At 32.5% G+C, this 19,238-nt stretch overlaps 1 protein-coding gene across 2 annotated transcripts in view; it reads left to right on the plus strand.

Moving 5' to 3' along the window:
* ERGIC2 (ERGIC and golgi 2) overlaps nucleotides 1-19,238 on the plus strand; it is a 38,906-nt gene that overhangs the window by 15,452 nt on the left and 4,216 nt on the right. For both annotated transcript variants that reach the window (XM_007175695.2, XM_057556130.1), the window contains 8 exons: nucleotides 3,028-3,068; nucleotides 7,294-7,395; nucleotides 8,387-8,482; nucleotides 10,501-10,556; nucleotides 11,463-11,561; nucleotides 15,223-15,320; nucleotides 17,919-18,081; nucleotides 19,153-19,235. In XM_007175695.2, coding sequence (XP_007175757.1) covers nucleotides 3,028-3,068; nucleotides 7,294-7,395; nucleotides 8,387-8,482; nucleotides 10,501-10,556; nucleotides 11,463-11,561; nucleotides 15,223-15,320; nucleotides 17,919-18,081; nucleotides 19,153-19,235 — 738 coding nt within the window. The remainder of the gene's footprint in view (nucleotides 1-3,027; nucleotides 3,069-7,293; nucleotides 7,396-8,386; nucleotides 8,483-10,500; nucleotides 10,557-11,462; nucleotides 11,562-15,222; nucleotides 15,321-17,918; nucleotides 18,082-19,152; nucleotides 19,236-19,238) is intronic.

The raw sequence follows: 19,238 nt of genomic DNA on the forward strand, positions 1-19,238 counted from the left end.
ATGTTTTAAAATTCAGTGATTATATTTTCCACCTCTGATATATTGCAGATCACTCCATTTTTTTCTGTCTTCATGATGTTAAATCTCATTGAGAAATAATTAGAAAAACTTCACTTTTCTTCTTCTTTTTAGAAATGGTATCACAGAGCAAAATTATCCCTTGGACCTCAGATATACCACTTCTTTCAAATTAATGAATCTTTTTGTCTATCTAGCTATCTATTTTCTTGTTCATCTTTAGGATGGGAAAATAAATGGCCAGTTAACTGACTGAGAGTTGAGATAGACTGTTGAGTTATGTCGGTTCCCTTTCCCTCCCTGCCCCCACTTTTTTTTTTTCCAGACCTAAATGAAAGGAGAAGGATATATAGTTTAGATATACTGTGTTTCTTCTAAGCAAAATTAGAGCTTCAGATGCTTTTGAAAAGAAAGCAGGAAGTCACATTGGGTTCAGGATGGCAGAGTGGTTCACCACGGCACCCCATATTTCCTTTTCTGTATTTGTTTTGACAGGTTAAATTTAGCTAGGGTAATTCCTTTTTTCTTTAACTGGTGTGACTGTCCTCATTAGCAGCCAGCTGTAGCAGTATTTTTGCTTAATTTAGAATACAGTCCAGGTCACATGTAATCTGGGAATAATAATGCTGTGGAATGCCCTTTGTGATGTGGTCTCTGGCACTCGATTGAACTGCTAGAAGTCTTCTTAGGATGGTGACTGTCTCTTCCTCAAGTGTCTTGTTAACTTTTATCACCTGTTTTCCTCTGTTACTCTGAACTGGGGATTTACTGCTTTCATGGATTTTCCTGTCCCATGAAATAAATTATGTGTTGGGCTCTTTTCTCAATTTAGTCTCCCTTGTATGCTGTCTTGCATAAGTTTTTGATAATTTCCAGCATATGGATGCTAATTTAAAATGATTTAAAATAATGATACAGTTTGTGTCCTCATTTTTCTGTTTCTTTGGACATTGTGAGAATTTGAGGAGATAATCATCTTGAACTTATCCTCTAAAATTTATTTATGCTGTTTTTCTAGTATTCTCTCCATACTGAGTGTCTGTCACTCCCACTCTCTTCACGTTTATTTAAGTCTCTGATTTTTTTAATAAATATTTTTTCTGGACAGCTTGTCTCTTCAGCTAGATTCTAAGCTCCTGAAAAGCAATTACTTTATTTTTTCTTCTTTATAGCTCACAAAATGTAAAGCATAATGAATTGCAGGTATTAGGCACTGATGAATATGTTAGAATTATGTAATTGTGGCAAGATCTTTGATTATTCCATTGTAACAGTTTCTGCCATTTCTTTCAATCATTTGTGGAATAGGAAAGTTTTATTTTAATTTAACTGTCATGAACTAAAAGTCATGTCTTAGCCAGAAAGTTAGAAACTTAAAAATATGTCATTGTATATTTTTATCAGTAATTTTAAAAACGTTTAACAGTGTTTCGTAAGTATTCCTTCCCTTGTCCTAATTTATATTAAAATATTTAAGAATTATTATTAATGTAAAATTATTTGAGATAATATTTACTTGTTTTTAAATTTTCACTCATTCTTTTCATATGCACTCTGGATATTAAAAACTTAATTCTAATAATTTTACTGGTTTCTAAACCATGATCACACAATATGCTATGATAGCTACTATTTATTTAAAGAAAATAACTACTTTTAGGGATGTGAGAAAGTGAGGAATCTGACATAGTTGGGTTTATATACTGACCTTCATTATCTGTGATTTTTGAAAAAAATTTTTAATCTTTTGAGTTCTTTTTTATATATAAAAAGGAGAGAATAATAACAAACTCACAAGGTTGTTACGAAGGTTAAGTGAGATAATGATTTAAGTAGCATAGTGCCGAGCACAAAGTAGGCCACTCAGTAGTTCTTTACCCACTGTGTTAAGCACTATCCCCAGCAGTTGGGGGAAGTCAAAGGGAGAATCACGTAGTCCCTGCTGTCAGTAGTTTTATTCACAAGGTAACTGGGGAGCAGTTACATGTAGCCTCATCTGTTTGCCATGGTGTGTTTTATAGCATTTTCTTTGTGTGCTGTGGTGTGAAAAAGGTTGAGAAGCAAGGTATAGACAAGTTCAGTAGGAGGAGTAATCAAAGTAATTTCATTATAATCATTAACCTAGAGCAAATGGTGTATAGAATTTAGACTGACATTAGGGTCACAATTACAGGAGAGGAAGGTTCCAGGTTGATATAATTAAATAACCAAAGGCACAGAGGTAGAACTGTCTGATGCAATGAGGGGTTAAAGAGAGGATTTATAGTGAGAGAGTAGTAGGTTAGGGCATGATTATGGAGGGATCATTAATAATATTGATAAGTTAGAAAGTAGAATTAATATGCCTTGTTATAAATTGCCTTTATAAAAAGCAAAAGTGGACCTTTTGTTGGAAAATTAAATTGTGGATATTGCCACAAACTGTGAGAAGTTTGCCTTTTTTCCTCTGATTCTACAAAGTCGCTAAGTTTGTCTTTGAATTGGTGAACATAGTGCCTAGATAAAATTTCTTGAATTATTCTTTCTTGATTAATACATTTGGGAATTATAGTGACATTGTTAGGTCATTTCAAAACTTTTTGATTTTATCATGGTATTTTCCTGGCAAGAATATGGGCTTTGGATGCTTGAATATTATACTTAAACTGTATGTCTTTTTCATTTCTTCTTCTCTTTTAAATACTTAAGTTTCGTGCTGGCATCATTTAAATGATTTTAAGTCTTAAAATATCATTTTGTACATGTGATAGATTGCATTGTATCCATTCCTATAAATGTAGATAACTGTAATAGAAAAATATTCGCAATTAGTGAAATCTCTTTATACTACTTCTGAGTAAAATTTTAAATTTTTTAGTTTGACTTATGGAAGATTAAATATAAATAACGAATACTTGTTTTTAATGTTATTATAAATTTGTTCCTTGGTCAAAGAAAATTTTTAAAAATTATGATATAAGAGCCAAGAGAAATTGACAGTGCTAGTGATTATGTTTTCCTTTATTTCAGGCAATATTTGATCTTTCACCACAGCAAAAAGAGTGGCAGAGGTAATAAGTAAACAAAGTATTGTGGTCCATGGAAATTAGATCATGCTTTGCCTCTTTTGTCTACTGTAAATTATTCATAGATTAATATATTTCTCAAGGCATTTCTTTGGATGAAATATTAGCAGAATATAGTATATAATATAATCTTTACACTTTCAAAGATTTTATCAGATCTTAGGAAAGTCGTATAATCTTTAATGCACTTTGAATCGTAAATACACTTTAGTTTTCATTTAAAATTGTATTAACTATTTAAAAAAATTTAAAAGCAATATATGATCATATTTGAATATAAAGGATATAAAGTGAAAGTAAAAGCCTCCTCATCATTCTCTAAACCTAGTGCCACTGACTGGTGGTAATAACCAGAGTTAAATTTCTTGTGTAGCCTGCTAGAAATATTCTGTTTGTGTATAATTTTCTACATGTTTCCATATTTGCTTATGTTATTTTTTTCCTAATACATATGGGGTCATTCTATACATTTGTTTTATAACTTTCTTTTTCCAACCTAACCTTATATTTTGGACATCTTCCCACTTAAGTACATATAGTGGTACCTTTTATGGATAAGCTATAATTTATTTAATCGGATACTTATCGATGGGCATTTAGATTGCTTGCAAGATTCTAATATCAATGCTCAGTGAAAATTCTTGAATCTAATTCCTTGTGTGAATGTGTGTGTATATATATATATATATATATATATATATATATTCCTTATGTACTTGAGTGAATATATGTATATGTATATAAAGTTTCTAGAAATGAAATTTATCTTTTAGAGTATATTTAATGTTTTGCTAAGTTCTCATCACAAGGAAAAAAATTTGTAATGGTGAGGTGGTGGTTGTTAACTAAACTTATGGTGGTAATCATTTCACATATATACATCTGTCAAATCATATATTTATACCTTAATCTTATACAATGTTATATATTAGTAAAACTGGAAAAAAATTTTGATAGATAATGCGAAACATCTTCCCCAAATAGTTTCATTTATATTCCAAAGCTATCAGTATGTGAGAGTACTTGTTTCTATACAACCTCACCAACAGTGGGTATAACCAGACTTTTTTTATTTTTGCCAATTTGATCGGTGAAAACTGGTATTGCACTTGTTTTAGTTAACATTTCTTTGTAAATCAATTGAATATCTGTGGATTTTTTTTTTCCTGTTTGTATTTTTGTGTGTGTGAAACTGCTTGCTCATGCCGTATGCCCATTTTGCTTGGTTGTTGGTTTTTTTCTTAATAACTTTAAATAATTTTTTGGTTGTTTTGTTTGTTTTTTGGCTGCATTGGGTCTTTGTTGCTATGCGAGGGCTTTCTCTAGTTGTGGCGAGTGGGGGTGGGGGGGCTGCTCTTCATTGCGGTGCTGGGCTTCTCATTGCAGTGGCTTCTCTTGTTGCGGGGCACGGGCTCTAGGCACACGGGCTTCAGTAGCTGTGGCTCATGGGCTCTAGAGTGGAGTGCAGGCTCAGTAGTTGTGGCACACGGGCTTAGTTGCTCCGTGGCATGTGAGATCTTCCTGGACCAGGGCTCGAACCTGTGTCCCCTGCATTGGCAGGCGGATTCTTAACGACTGCGCCACCAGGGAAGCCCGATTTTTTGTATATTAAAGAAATTAGTTCTTTGTTATAAATGGTTACCCCATCCCCATTCTTTTCTTTCTTTTTGTTTTCTAGACTATGTCTTATGCTTAAAAAGGCATTACCTAATTTGATTATTACAACAAAATTTTTTTAACCATTTTTTTTTTTTTTTCTTTCTAGTCCCTAAATACATTTCAAAGGCCTTTCTCTTTTAATTTCCACTTTCACCATTTGGAGAGCTTTTAAAATTAAAGTTGAAACGAATGTGTTGAACAAAATAACTGAATATTAGGTGTCTCTGGGCTTCTAGCGTTTTTAGTAGAGAGCCATCCAGAGATGAAATACATTACTTTAATCCAGAAATGTTAAAGTGAGAAGTCTCCTTTCATCTAGAATTTTATTTAGTGTTCAAGACCAGTAGTAAGTGAGAGAAGAGATTGTGTTTTTACTGTTAAAATGATAGACATTTTCCATTGTAGAATTTTCTACATCCTTTTATATATGGAATATAAGCTCGGGTATTTATTGGTATATTTGAGGCAGAAGTTATACACGTACACACACACACACATACACACACACACACACACACACACAGTTTGGTGTCATCAACCTCTTTTCCCACTGCCCAGCACTAAAACTTGAACTCTGGAAACAGAAGACACACAGTTTGGTGTCATCAACCTCTTTTCCCACTGACCAAGCAATAAAAGTTGAACTCTGGAAATACAAGACATGCAAAAATATGAAGCTTTCAATTTCTGTTAGCATTAGATCTAAAGATTTTAAGTCTTTGTACATGTAAATCTGAAGATGGGATCTGGCCTCTTGAAGCTTCCTAGATTATCATGTTCTGCTTCTAAACAAATATTCTTGAATGGACTAGAGATGCCTAAGGCCTAACAACCTGAATAATGTGCATACCAAAACGTTCTTTACCTGTAGAATTTGCTAAAAGATATTTAAGTTTTCTTTCAATTGTTCTGCTTTCTTAAAATATTTAGGATCCCAATTAATCTCTTTCCTTTATTAAAAGGAAATCTCAAACCCTGGACATAACCTTCCTGATTACTGTTTTTTATTTCTACTAAATTTACAGTATAAAAATGACTTTTTATTTTAAATAGGCCTGTTACCAGTGTTCTTAGTGGGTGGTGCATACGTATTTTATCTTTATCTCTCACTTGCACTTCTAAAAAATGTTTATTATATCATTATGATGGGATGTGAAATATATTCTGATTTACATTTGCTTCTTCTTTAAGTTCCTATGTTTGTTAATAATTTTTCCAAGTTATTTATGTGTATGTATGTGTATATAAATATATAAAGACTTTTTAAGAGTAGTTTTAGGTTTACAGCAAAACTGAGTGAAAAGTACAGAGTACCCAAATACCCCCTGCCCCCACCCGTGTACAGCCTCCATTGTTATCAATACCCCACACCAGAGTGGTACATTTCTTACAATCTATGCACCTACATGAACACATCATTATTGCCCAGAGTCCATAGTTTACGTTAGAGTTCACTCTTGGAGATGTACACTCTGTGAGTTTTAACAAATACATAATGACATGTACTCACCATTACAGTACCTGTAGTTTTACTGGCCTGAAAATTCCCAGTTTTGTCTATTCATCCCTCCTTTCCCTCTGGGTATAAATTTTGTACCTGCTGAGTTTGAACTCTGATACAGGTGACTTTGGATGTTAGTTATATAAAGATATAGATTAAAGGATATAAAATAGGATTATATCTAAAGATACAAAGTTATTGCTGAAAATGTTAGAAATATTAGAGAGAAGAAATACTTTTATTCTTGGTTTTGTTCTTCAGAATAATTTCATGAGTTATTGTAAATGTAACAATTTTGTAAAAAAAAAATCTTCAAGCAACTAATGTGTTTTTAGTGGCTAAGTATATTTAAAAAGAAAATCTAAGCATGAGTTCTCAAATGTATACTTTGTTCTCTATAATCCTATACCTTATATGCTGATATTCTTTTTAAAAATTATAGGTAGAGTATAATATTTCATTTAGAATGGTCTTGTCAAAGTTCAGGTTTCTTTGGAAAAGGCAGACACTAGGTGATATTAAATGTCACTGTGGCCTGGTTTGTAATGAGAATTGGATGCTCCTGTGTGGGTTTAACCCCCAGTAATCTGCCCCTTTAAGTCCATCAGATCTATTATGTGGCCTCTTATTTGTCTCATTCTTTGTATCTATAACACTTTATTCAATGCCTGACAAAAACTAAGAATTTTGTTATTGCTGCATGCATGCATGAAAGATGAATTTAGATATTCAGGTGAACAGAAGTTCTTTCTTGGTGACCCTGATTCCACCAATAATGGACATGTAATTAGGGTCCACACGTTCATTACTGATGGAATTAGACAGACATAAGGAGCCCAGCTGTTAGACCTCTAGCCATACTCCCTCACTTTTCCTACTTTCAAGGAAATGACCAAAGAATACTTAGGACTTTATTTTAGAATAAAGTTATGTAATAATAAATGTATGGCTTAGCTAAGTCAACTAGCTGTGTTATTTTTAAAATAGTGTTGGCTTTCTCTGTGTGTCTTACTGTATTTTTTAACTATTGCTTGTTTGTTTTGTATTTAGGATGCTACAGCTGATTCAGAGTAGACTGCAAGAAGAACATTCACTTCAAGATGTGATATTTAAAAGTGCTTTTAAAAGTACATCAACAGCACTTCCACCAAGGTGGGAGATTTTGTGAGACTATTTATTAAGAATTTACTGTGACATAATTTTAGTATTGGTTTATTCCTCTGAATCTTATATTTCTTAGAGAAAATGTAATCATTCTGTATGATGAGATGTCTTTTTTTTTTTGGCCGCACCGTGTGGCATATGGGATCTTAGTTCCCCAACCAGGGATTGAACCCGCGCCCCCTGCAGTGGAAGCGCGGAGTCTTAACCACTGGACCGCCAGGGAAGTCTCAAGATGTCTTTTTTACTCTTAAATTTATGGCCTGTGATATTGATCAGGATTATCCCAAATATTATTTTCATTTAATTTTTCTCTTTTACGTGTGTATGGTGTACCTTCATATAAAATTGTACTAGGTTTTAAGAACAAATTAAATTCATTTACCATTATGAGGATGTATAAACTTTGGTTAGGACTTTCATGTTTTTATTTCACTTTTTGTCTCTTTTATAGATTAGAAGAGCTGATATTTGGAAATGCTATAATCATGAAAATTATCATTTAAATTTAAAACTAAACAGAGGTTTTACATTTGCTTAGGAAGAAAATGTTAATGTCTATTTGAAGTTAAGTGGCCTGCCTGCCCTTCCCTTACTCATTCTTTTTCCCAACCCCTCCTGTCCCCTGAAGTACCAGAAACATGATAAAAGCATGTCTTTGTTGGACTAGTAATTCTTTACTTTAATTTTTCTTCTTTCATTAGACTTAGTCTTCTGGTTAAATTTGAATAACCTTGAAATTTTATATTTGTGTAAATAAAAAATATATATATAATAATTATGTAAGTTTTTTCATTTTGTAGATGTTTTTTAATAAATGTGTAGACTTCAAAAAACTGCTATTCTACTTTTGACATTTAGAACATTACCTAAAAATTGATCTTTAGGGATTTTTTTTCCCCTCTATAATATTTTCTCACCAGAAATATGGTGACTTTATTGAATATGCTGTAAGTAATTCTAATATATCTTGTTGTAACAGGGAAGATGATTCATCACAGCCTCCAGATGCTTGCAGAATTCGTGGTCATCTATATGTCAATAAAGTAGCAGGGAATTTTCACATAACTGTGGGCAAGTATGTTCTTTTCACTTACTGAAAATACTTTAAACAAGTTGGCAGTTTGGTTAAAAGTAAATTCTTTGTTAATCAAATAATATATAACCACTAGAGAACTCTTAAAATGTATATTTTTGATGTCTTCAGCCTTCAACCTCAGGATAGAGAAGACTACTAACTTTAAAAACTACTGCTTCAAAACAAAAGAAAAACAGTCATGTCATATTTCATATATTAAAGTATATAAGCTGTAGGTAGATATGAATTAAAACCTTCAGCTTGCCAAGTTTTAGTAGCCAGAAAGCTCTTACCTAGACATTTCATTAATTTGTTCATTTTGTTGGATATTAGGTTTTTGTTTTGTTTTTCCTTTTGGTGATCCTCATCAAAATATAATCCCTGACCAGTACGAGACAAGTATTTTGATGTAGTTAGAAATGTGTCTGGGATAAAGTTAAATTAGGTAAATGTTAAGGAAAAATATCAGACCACCTGCCTTCATGAGCAGAACCCAGCACAGAAACTGTCATATAATAAACACTTGGTAAATTCCTGAATGAATAAATAGATTCTCTAATTATCTCCTCTCTCTTTCTCTGCTTTTCTCCCTCCCTTCCTTCCTTCCACCTAGACTTGCAAAGCTGAACAATTCTTCATTGCAAAAGACATTTTTTCAGTACTTGCTATGTGCAAAGTACCATGCTAGATACTAAAGATGAAACAGCGAAAAACAGAGAAAGGGTTTTTGCCCTTATGATGCTGACATTCTATGAGAGAATCTGAATTTTAAACAGTGAATTACACTAATAATTATTTAATTATAGTTGTATTGAAGTTATAAAGGAAAACTATGTATGGCTGATAAGAAACTATATAACAAGGTACCTGACCTACTCTGCAAGTCAGTGGAGGCTTTATTGAGGAAAACCTTGGAACACTAATGGATGATTAGGAATTTTATATATAAAAGGAGAGAATGACATCTAGACTGAGGGAAAGGCCATAAAACAGGACAGAGCATGGCTGGAGATTTTTTAAATATATAGAGACAGTGTTAGACTTCTATGCAAAATTATTTCAGTGTTTACAGTGATCAGATCAAATCAAGCATTTGCTTTGTCTTTGCTTTTGTTTTGTTTTTTTGGCCGTGCCACATGGGTTGTGAGATCTTACTTCCTCAACCAGGGGTTAAACCCGGGCCCTCGGCAGTGAATGTGCTGAGTCCTAACCACTGGGCTGCCAGGGAATTCCCTGCTTTGTCTTTGTTATCCCACTCTTCTTAACATTCATGTTTTGTTGTTTTGTTGCTGTTGCCAGGACCTATTCTCTCCATCCCCAACCTGTAGATGGGAACCTTAGAATTTCTTGGTATCATATAGTCAACAAATAATAGTTGGCTCAAAGAAATTTAGAAGGTTTTATTGCACTTCTGGATACAAACAATATCCTACTCCAAAACTAACTGAAAGAGGGTAACGTTGACAGATATTGTAAGAACTTATATATTTTGGCCTTTGTTCTCAATTTCACTTACCTCTCCATGTGATAACTCATATTATCAATAAGAGAGGCCAAATGGAAAAGCATTTGGTTTGTATCCTATCCTTATCCTATCTGGGATTTTGAAAATAGAGAATGTCAACTCTAAACCCCAGTAAAGCAAAATGTTATCTCCCAGCAAAAATACCTGGATTCCAAAAAAGTACTCAATTACTACTATTATAATTTGAATTTCATTAATAAGTTTGGAAAATTTGTTTTCTCTCTTGTTATGTAACTACATAATATCTTCAGTTTTGCATCTTGGCCCACAAAACCTAAAATATTTACTGTCTGACTCTTTACAGAAAACGTTTGCCAACCCCCAGTTTATTGCATTACTGAGATGAGATTTATCTACTTAAATCATGGGCCAAGTATGTTGTTATATTATTTTATACTAAGAAAATTATATAACTTAGGAAAGATCCCTTTTATGATTTTAATTAGTTATGTATTTAAATGTTATTACTTTAATCTTTTTTTCCTCCTTTCAGGGCAATTCCACATCCCCGAGGTCATGCACACTTGGCAGCACTTGTCAACCACGACTGTAAGCAGTTTCTGAAATTTCTTTCTGTGAAGATGTCCTTGCAAAAAAAGTGTGTTTTTTAATTTTTAGTGCTGGTGCAAGGTAGGGCTTTGGAAGTGGGGTATGCCAAAAGAAGATATCTAAAGGAGAAAATAAGTGATCTAACTTATTGACTAATCCATTTTCTCTTGTCTTTAAGCTACCTATATTTCTTTTTAGTCATAGCTCAGAAGTTGCTGAGGTAGGGAGAAGCAGCCTTGGTGTGCTTTATATCACTTAGTACACATTTCTGCTATTTTTTTTTTTTTTTCTGCTAGTTTTTACAGATAGTGAAGAGAATATATTTGAAACTTGTTTCAATATGTAAATTTAAATATGGACATTTACACACATATATAAAGTATTCAAGTTAGTTTTGTGTAATGATTATCATAAAACTTAGTTTTTAAAGTCTCCTTTAGACAACAAAAACAAATAATAAATTCCATAATAAACAAGTTTAGTTACAGAAATGTGCTAAAGCAATAGTGTGTATTAAAAATATATCTGATCAGTTTCACGGACATCATCTCAGTTCTTCTAACAACACAATCCTGTTTCTATATGATGATTTGGACTAGAAAAGACTTATTTTTTTGTTTATCAGAATTAGATGTCATATTATTTCTTCGATATTACTTCGTATATAATTATGAAATTTGCGATATAGCATTTTATTAGAATGTGTTTACCTTTACCTCTATACATATAATTCCCACATATTTGCATGCATTTTTCTCAGAATAATATGGTTTTAAATACTATATTATTATACCAGCAGATTTTAGATATTTTCATTTGAGAATAGGTAAGAATGTGAACTAATCTGTAACATGTAGTTTCGAATAATTTAATTTCTGTACTTAATTGGTTTTTTTTGCCTCTTAGCTTACAATTTTTCTCACAGAATAGATCATTTGTCTTTTGGAGAGCTTGTTCCAGGAATTATTAATCCTTTAGATGGAACTGAAAAAATTGCATTAGATCGTAAGTATTTAATAATTACTGTTGGAATTTGCATGTAGGCAAATTGTTCTTATAACTTTGATATTAATACATTTTAAATAATCCTCTTCCTAACCCCCTTGTAACAGATAAACAGATAAATCTTGAAGTGGTTTAAATGCTGATCATCTTTAAGTGGAGATGTGTGTAAGAGCATTTGTTCTAGTAGTGGATGAATTTTAAATGGTAAAAAATGAGCCATGGAACAGAATAAGAAATTAGTCAGAAGTAATCAGGAGAAGGAGTAGAATTTAAAAGCTCTCTAAATATATGAAAGGTTAATGTGTTAAGAGGGCATAACTGCTTTTCCATATTCAACAAAGAAAGAATAAGAACAAAAGAAAGTTTGAACATTATAAGAAGAATTTTCTTCTTTGTGTAGGTTCAAAGTTCTAAAATCTATACTGTATTTACCATATCAGAAACCTCTCTAGAGAATTTTACAAACATCAGAAACCTAGAGTTTTTCTAGAATGGTTTGGTATTAACACAGTCAGAAGTAGTACAGATACCTTTTATTACTGTTTGTTTTAACCATCTATTCCATTTAAAATTTCAGTTTATGCAAATATGGATGGATTATTTCCTTAATTTTGTAGTAAGTTATCTGTTGTCATGTTTTTTGAAGATTTTTGGTTGCCTTTCTTCTTAAATAGTCATATTATATTATATACCTTAAGGACGTCTAAAGCTTCCTGTGCCACTAGGAATTCTAGCCTTTGCAAAACTGTAATTAAGGATTTCATTTTTTATTAATTCAAATAGATTTATTAATGTTCTTTTCAGTATTTTACTCTTTTAGCCTAGTGTTGTAATCAGATACATTAAAGATGTTTTATTTAGAATTCATGAGTATTTTATGTTTGTGTGAGAATGTTTCACTCAAGGAAGCTTGAGTGTACTAAATTTGGAAATGTGTGAGTAGAAACATTCTGAGAATTACAAGCTTTGTTCTGTGTAATCTCATCTTTATGTGTTCATTCTACACCAAAATACATTAAATATTACAGGAGATGCTCAATTGAAAACATGTTGGTTAATACTTTGTTTCAAGATGCTAAAATGAACTATACATTTTTGTAAAGCAGATCTAAATATGAACAGATTATTTTTCAAAAGACTCTTTAAATTTACATGTTCAGGAAGACTAAGAGGTGTTTAGAGTTATTTTATAAAATGGCATGAGATGAATGTCAGTAGGTTATTCAAAGCTTTAAAGCAGGTATACTCTTCTCCTTCCTAATATATGTTCTATTGGGCCTCTTTTTCGAAAAAGAAAAAATTCAGCATTACGGATCTGTTGGATTCAGGTAAATACCCCCTCCTTCATGTAGGAATTTTGAGGGGATTACTTAGCAGTGACATCTTTAATGCTGTGCAGATTTGGACAGACCTATAACCTTTGGAACAATTTGTGGCTTGCAGCAAAATCTAATGCAACAGCATTTTCCCCCTGCCTGGCCATTAAGTTATCTAACAGACTTATATATTAGACAAATAGGTCTTCAGCAGTTCTCTCTCCATAGCTTAAAAGGTTTCCAATTTTCCCTGTCACGTTTCTTTGACCCGCATTGGCTACTATTCATTGCATTGGACTTCATTCCTCACGTGGTGAGATTTCCTTTGTCTCTCATTTTTTCCCTCAAGTCTAATTATCCCACCCATGTGTACAGCATTGGTTATAACCTCACCACTCTCAATTTCATCTTTTTTTCATAAATACTTCATACTTGAACACCTTCTTCTCCGATCACTTTCAGCTTGTTATTTTTGTTTATGATGTAATAGAGATATTTGTAAAACACCTTAAAAATAAGCACAGATTGAGCAGTTCAGTTTACATCAGAGAACAACTCAAAGGATGAAAGATCGTCCACAATTGATAAGCCACTTATTAGTCATGGACAAAGTTGACACACTTTTGCTCTAATATTATCTGTGGTAATATTTAGGATTTAAGTTGAAATTAATAATAGAACTGGCCAAAAACTGTTTTATGTTTTTGAAAGTTATAGTGGTACAAGTGGTAGTTATAGTGGTAGGTGAAATAAGAAATGGTGAAGTTGAAACAGACTTTGCTTTATTTTGTTAGAAACTTGTTTAATGTTAGTGTTGAAGAGACCATTACTCTTACCTCTCCCTTCTATCTACAGTTTTACCTTTCCCTCTACTATTCTGAATTACACTGAGATAAGAGACAGAGAAATTGAACTGATGGAAATAAAAATAAAAATTAATTCATGCTAGACACATGAAAATACATACTGTATACCTCCATTTATATGCAATTCTAGAATAGGCAAAACTAGTCTGTAACAATAGAAGGTAGATTAGTGGTTGGCCTAGGACCAGAGGTAGAAGGGATTGACTGAAAAGGGGTTCAAAGGAACTTTTTGGGGGTGATTAAAATGTTTTATATTTTGATAGTGGTGGTGATCGTATGGATAAAAACGTTTGTCAAAATTTATCAAACCATACATTTAAAACTGATATATTTTATTCATGTACTCAGTTATCATAGACAATTATCACCATGTGACGTGAAGTACATCGCAAACGTAATGAGGCCCTATTCACTTACCTAGCTGAAACTATAGATAGATATATCTAGTTCTAAATTTTCTAGAATTTGGACCTAGAGAATTAACATGTTTTGTATTATGTGAACTGTTAATTGTTTAAAATTAGTTAATAATTAGTAATATACTGGTGTTTATGACTTGTATTAAACCTAGAAATGCCTAATGACTATATAAATATGATCATTTTGATTACATAGTAACCCCAGGCCATCACTGAGTAGTTTCTTTTCTTATTTTCCTACTGTGGTATTGATTCTTCATATTTATCCAAAGGCTACATTTTGCTTTATATATCCAACAGCTAATTCAGTTTTGGTTTATTTATTTCTCTTCAGATATTAGTAGAAACTGAAAATGTGTCTTGTGGTGGTTATGCTATTATAACTTTATTTTTATTAGTTTCTGTACTATAAAGAAATGCTTTTATTTTCCATATTTTATAAAAAGATGATAATGATTATAAAGGATATCTAACTAGATCACTAGCTCATCTTTTTTGACATCTTCTAATAGATGTGTGTGTGTGTCTGTGTGACTATTTTTTTTTTTTAAACTTTTTTTTTAAGTGTTTTTATTTATTTATTTATGGCTGTGTTGGGTCTTCTTTTCTGTGCGAGGGCTTTCTCTAGTTGTGGCAAGGGCGGCCACTCTTCATCGCGGTGCACGGGCCTCTCACTATCGCGGCCTCTCTTGTTGCAGAGCACAAGCTCCAGACGCGCAGGCTCAGTAATTGTGGCTCACGGGCCCAGCTGCTCTGCGGCATGTGGGATCTTCCCAGACCAGGGCTCGAACCCGTGTCCCCTGCATTGGCAGGCAGATTCTCAACCACTGCGCCACCAGGAAAGCCCTGTGTGACTATTTTATGCTTACTGAGAACTTGTTTTACCAAGTGTGAATATATTGCTTTCATTGATTCTTTTATAATATTTTTTTGTTAGACATTAAGTTATAAGTAGCATTAAATTTCAGATTAGATGTATTTAATGGAAGGCTGATGTATTTGGCAGTAGTTTCATTGCTACTGGATTGATGAAAAAAACTACATTTTGTTTTTATTCTAGACAACCAGATGTTCCAATATTTTATTACAATCGTGCCAACAAAACTACATACATATAAAATTTCAGCAGACACCCATCAGTTTTCTGTGACAGAAAGGGTAAGTTGAATCCAACTGGTAAAATTATTTATTTAAAGCATTTTATAGGCCCTCTACAAAATTAGTTTGGAGTTCCAGGTAATGCCCTCCTCCATTTAAAATTTGAAATGCATTGACATTTTATTTTAAGTCAATAAAATATCAGAAATGGGTATTAAGTATGTTTTAGAGTAAGAAAAGAAGTAGATTTTAAAAATCTGGAATGTTTTCAATTAGTAAAAAATTACTAAACTATGATATTAATTATTTTACTCTTAATATCTTAATTTTTAATGTTTTCCCATGTATTGGTATAAGCGGTTTTTTTAATCTGCCAGCAGATTTTCTGATTTCTCTGTTATTTATTTTTTAATTAATGTATCTACCCTGGGACACACATGGTTATTGTGACTCAGATAGCAGATTTAGAGGGTTTGCCTTCCTAAGTTAGGGCTTCATATTCATCTAATTGAGAGGACAAACGTTCTGTAACCTTAGGGTAGAGTGGCCTTATAAGTAAATATTGACAGTGAGAAGCAGAATTTTGGAATTGGGCAGTTTAACAGATTTCTCACCTACTCTGGGGCCATGTTTTCTTTCTTTCTTTCATTCTTTTTGTTGTTAATTTTTTACTTTTATAAGCTATGTTTTCTTATTGTGTTCAAGAATGGTGAATATTCAAATACTAGTATCCAGAAGAATTCCAAAATTTAAGTGCTTTTAAAAATTTGCTTTCCTCCATATGAAATTTTCCTTTGATAGTCTTATAACTTATGTTGACTATGTCCTCAGTAATTGTAGAGTTTTCCTTATTCTTGGAAAACTAAATACTAAAGTTTATAGGGGTGAAGTGTCACGTGTTTATAACTTTTCAAATGGTTCAGGAGGAAAAATCAAGTATGTGTAACTCCGTGTGTGTGTGTGTGCACACGCACACTCACATACAGAGAGAAAGAGAAACTAGGTAAAGTGTCTACAAGTATATATTGTGCTTTTTAGCATTTCTTTATGGGTGGGAGGATACCATTTCTCACTAAGGTTGGCAACACCTGAAGGTCAGGCAGTCTACACCGCAGCACGGCTTTGGGGAAAACAGGCATGCATACATTGCTAAGGAAGTGCAAAATGGCATAGTCTCTTGGAAGGGAGTTTGGCAATATCTGCAGAATGACATATGCATTTACCTTTTGACCCAGCAATCCCACTTCTAGAAATTGTATCCAAAGATACGGTGGAAAAAAAGTGATGTTGTATATGAGACTATTCGTTTTGTTACTTGTAATGGCAGAAGACTGGAAACAACCCAAGTGATACATTGACACAATGGAGGAACATGCAACTTTAAAAAAGAGAGAGAGAAAGATATCTATATACTGATATGAAATTATCTCCAAGATGTATTTTAAATAACAAAAGTAAATCAACAAGAAAAAAAAATAGAATCCCAGAGCATTTGACCTTTGTGGGGTGTGTTAGTACTGACAGGGCAACTACAGTAGTTGTATTTCACTTTAAAGAAACAAAAAGGAATAACTGGAGTTGGTAGAGTGGAGGATGAGAAGGACAGGGCTGACCTTCATTGTTCCTAGACCAAAAGTGAATCATTATGAGTCTTTTGTTATGTAGACACCATGATCCCTAAAACAATATCCACTCACATAGGTGGTGACAATATATTTATAATTTCGGCAAAATATTGAACTTATCAGATCTTTAAGATGAAGTCACTTTATATTGGAAACTTGATCAATGGCTTATAAGGCTCTGTTGTGCTAATAAGCAAAGAGGTTTTGTAATGCCCACATGAAATTGTTTTAATTTCCCATGTTACTTGTCTTCCTAAAGCTTGCAGTTTAGTTACAGCTTAGTAAAAACAGGTAGGGCCTGACACAAAAATCATGACAAAGCACTGTGGTAGCATAGTTGTTTCATGCTATAATAGAAATTTATTAGAAATTTGCAAACTTGAGTTTTGAAGTGTAAACAGGATGGAATGAAACAATATATTCTCACTCAGTGTGCACACTGTGGTAGGTTTATAATTTTAGTTACACTCCTTTCAAGAAAAAAATTCCTTTAAAAACTGAACCAGTAGCTCAGATATTGATATCTTTCAAATTAATGTATTATGTTTTCTTCCTGTACTCTATCTCATATAGTTTAAAAGGAACAACAGAAATTGAAATTGGTTTTAAATCTTATCGTTCAAATGACAGGAAGTAGATAGAATTATTTTGTAAATTCTTAGCAAAGGAATAATACAAAAAGTATGTCAAAATAGGAATGTAGTTTTCATTGACTTGGTCAATGAAGAATGTGCTATATAAACTCTTGAGTTTAGTAGAAACCTTGCAGTATGTAAAGTGACCTTTTTGAGAAAATAGTAAAAAATGATTCTGTTCTTTTGATTGCTTCAAAAGCTAACCATACAAAGAATACAGAATAATTTGCTATTTCTGGAGAGCTTGGTCTAGTAGGACAATTCGTAAAGAGATTTGGTTGTCCCTCTTGTTCAGGAGGGCTGGAGGGCTTCATATTGACTGTATACAAGTAACCTAATGATGTGAATCCTGTTTGTCTCTTCCTCCTATCTCTCCCCTTCCTTTTGCCTTCCTTTAGGAACGTGTCATTAACCATGCTGCAGGCAGCCATGGAGTCTCTGGGATTTTTATGAAATATGATCTCAGCTCTCTTATGGTGACAGTTACTGAGGAGCATATGCCATTCTGGCAGTTTTTTGTAAGGCTTTGTGGTATTGTTGGAGGAATCTTTTCAACAACAGGTTAAGATTCATTCCTTTTTTTGTCTAATTTCTAAAAGTTCTGCTAACAGTAAAAATCAAGATGCTTTTACTTAAAAGGGGAAAGAAATATACACATTCTCATGGTTTGATACTTAAAGAACTTTTTCTTTAAGATTTAATTTCAGACCTCAAAAACTGTATTAAGCGTTGCACATAACTCAGTTCACTGCATTCAGTGATTTACGGGAGATTACTTAGTGTGCTAGAGAGAGCCTAGAATTGGACCCAAGTTCTGTCATTTACATGGGGATAGCCTTGTGTAGGTCACCTAAATTTTCTGAAATTGTTTTCTCTATATAAAAATGAGAATAATAATACCTAACTTGCAAGTGTGTTGTAGGATTAGATGAGAAAATGCCTAGAAATAGTAGATACTTTGAATGTAAATTTTCTTTTTCAGTTAAGGTATTTTTAACTGTACACAATGTAAAATTGTATCTTATGGTATGTTGAACTATGAAATATGTGAAAACAAATTTTTTAGTCAGTAATGTTTTTATGACTTTTGGTCTTTTCGCCCTAAGATTATGGGATTCTCTCAAAGATAACTTGCAGAATTGTAATTGTGAAAATTTGAGAGTTAAGTATAATAGATAAAGAAAGGAAACAGTTCCTTTTTTATCCTAATCTCTATTTAATATTACATGGAGTTTATATAGTTTGAATTATATTTTTAAAATGTATGAATAGATTTTCTTATGAAAGTTTCTGTTACTGCTTTATTTAGATTCATTTAAATTTGTGGTGCTAGTAGTATTTATTTTTCAAAATTGTGTGGGTGTGAGACATATTAAGCACCTTTGAAAAGATTGCTTTGTCAAGGTCATGAATTATGTGGCCTTGTGATTTTGAAAAGAAATTCGTTTATTTTAAAATTCAATTGTCTTGATATTTTTGACTGTGGAAGTGAATAAAGCAAACTGTTTCCTTATCTATTCCTTTATAATAGTTTTTTATTCTTACTTACAAAATTAGGAAATGAATAACTTAGGAAGAAATTTTATTAAAAGCATAATTTAATTAAAAACATAAACTTATTTTTTATTACAGGCATGTTACATGGAATTGGAAAATTTATAGTCGAAATAATTTACTGTCGTTTCAGACTTGGAGCCTACAAACCCGTCAGTTCTGTA

The sequence above is a fragment of the Balaenoptera acutorostrata genome, chromosome 11 (assembly GCF_949987535.1).
Source record: "Balaenoptera acutorostrata chromosome 11, mBalAcu1.1, whole genome shotgun sequence".
Taxonomy (NCBI): domain Eukaryota; kingdom Metazoa; phylum Chordata; class Mammalia; order Artiodactyla; family Balaenopteridae; genus Balaenoptera; species Balaenoptera acutorostrata.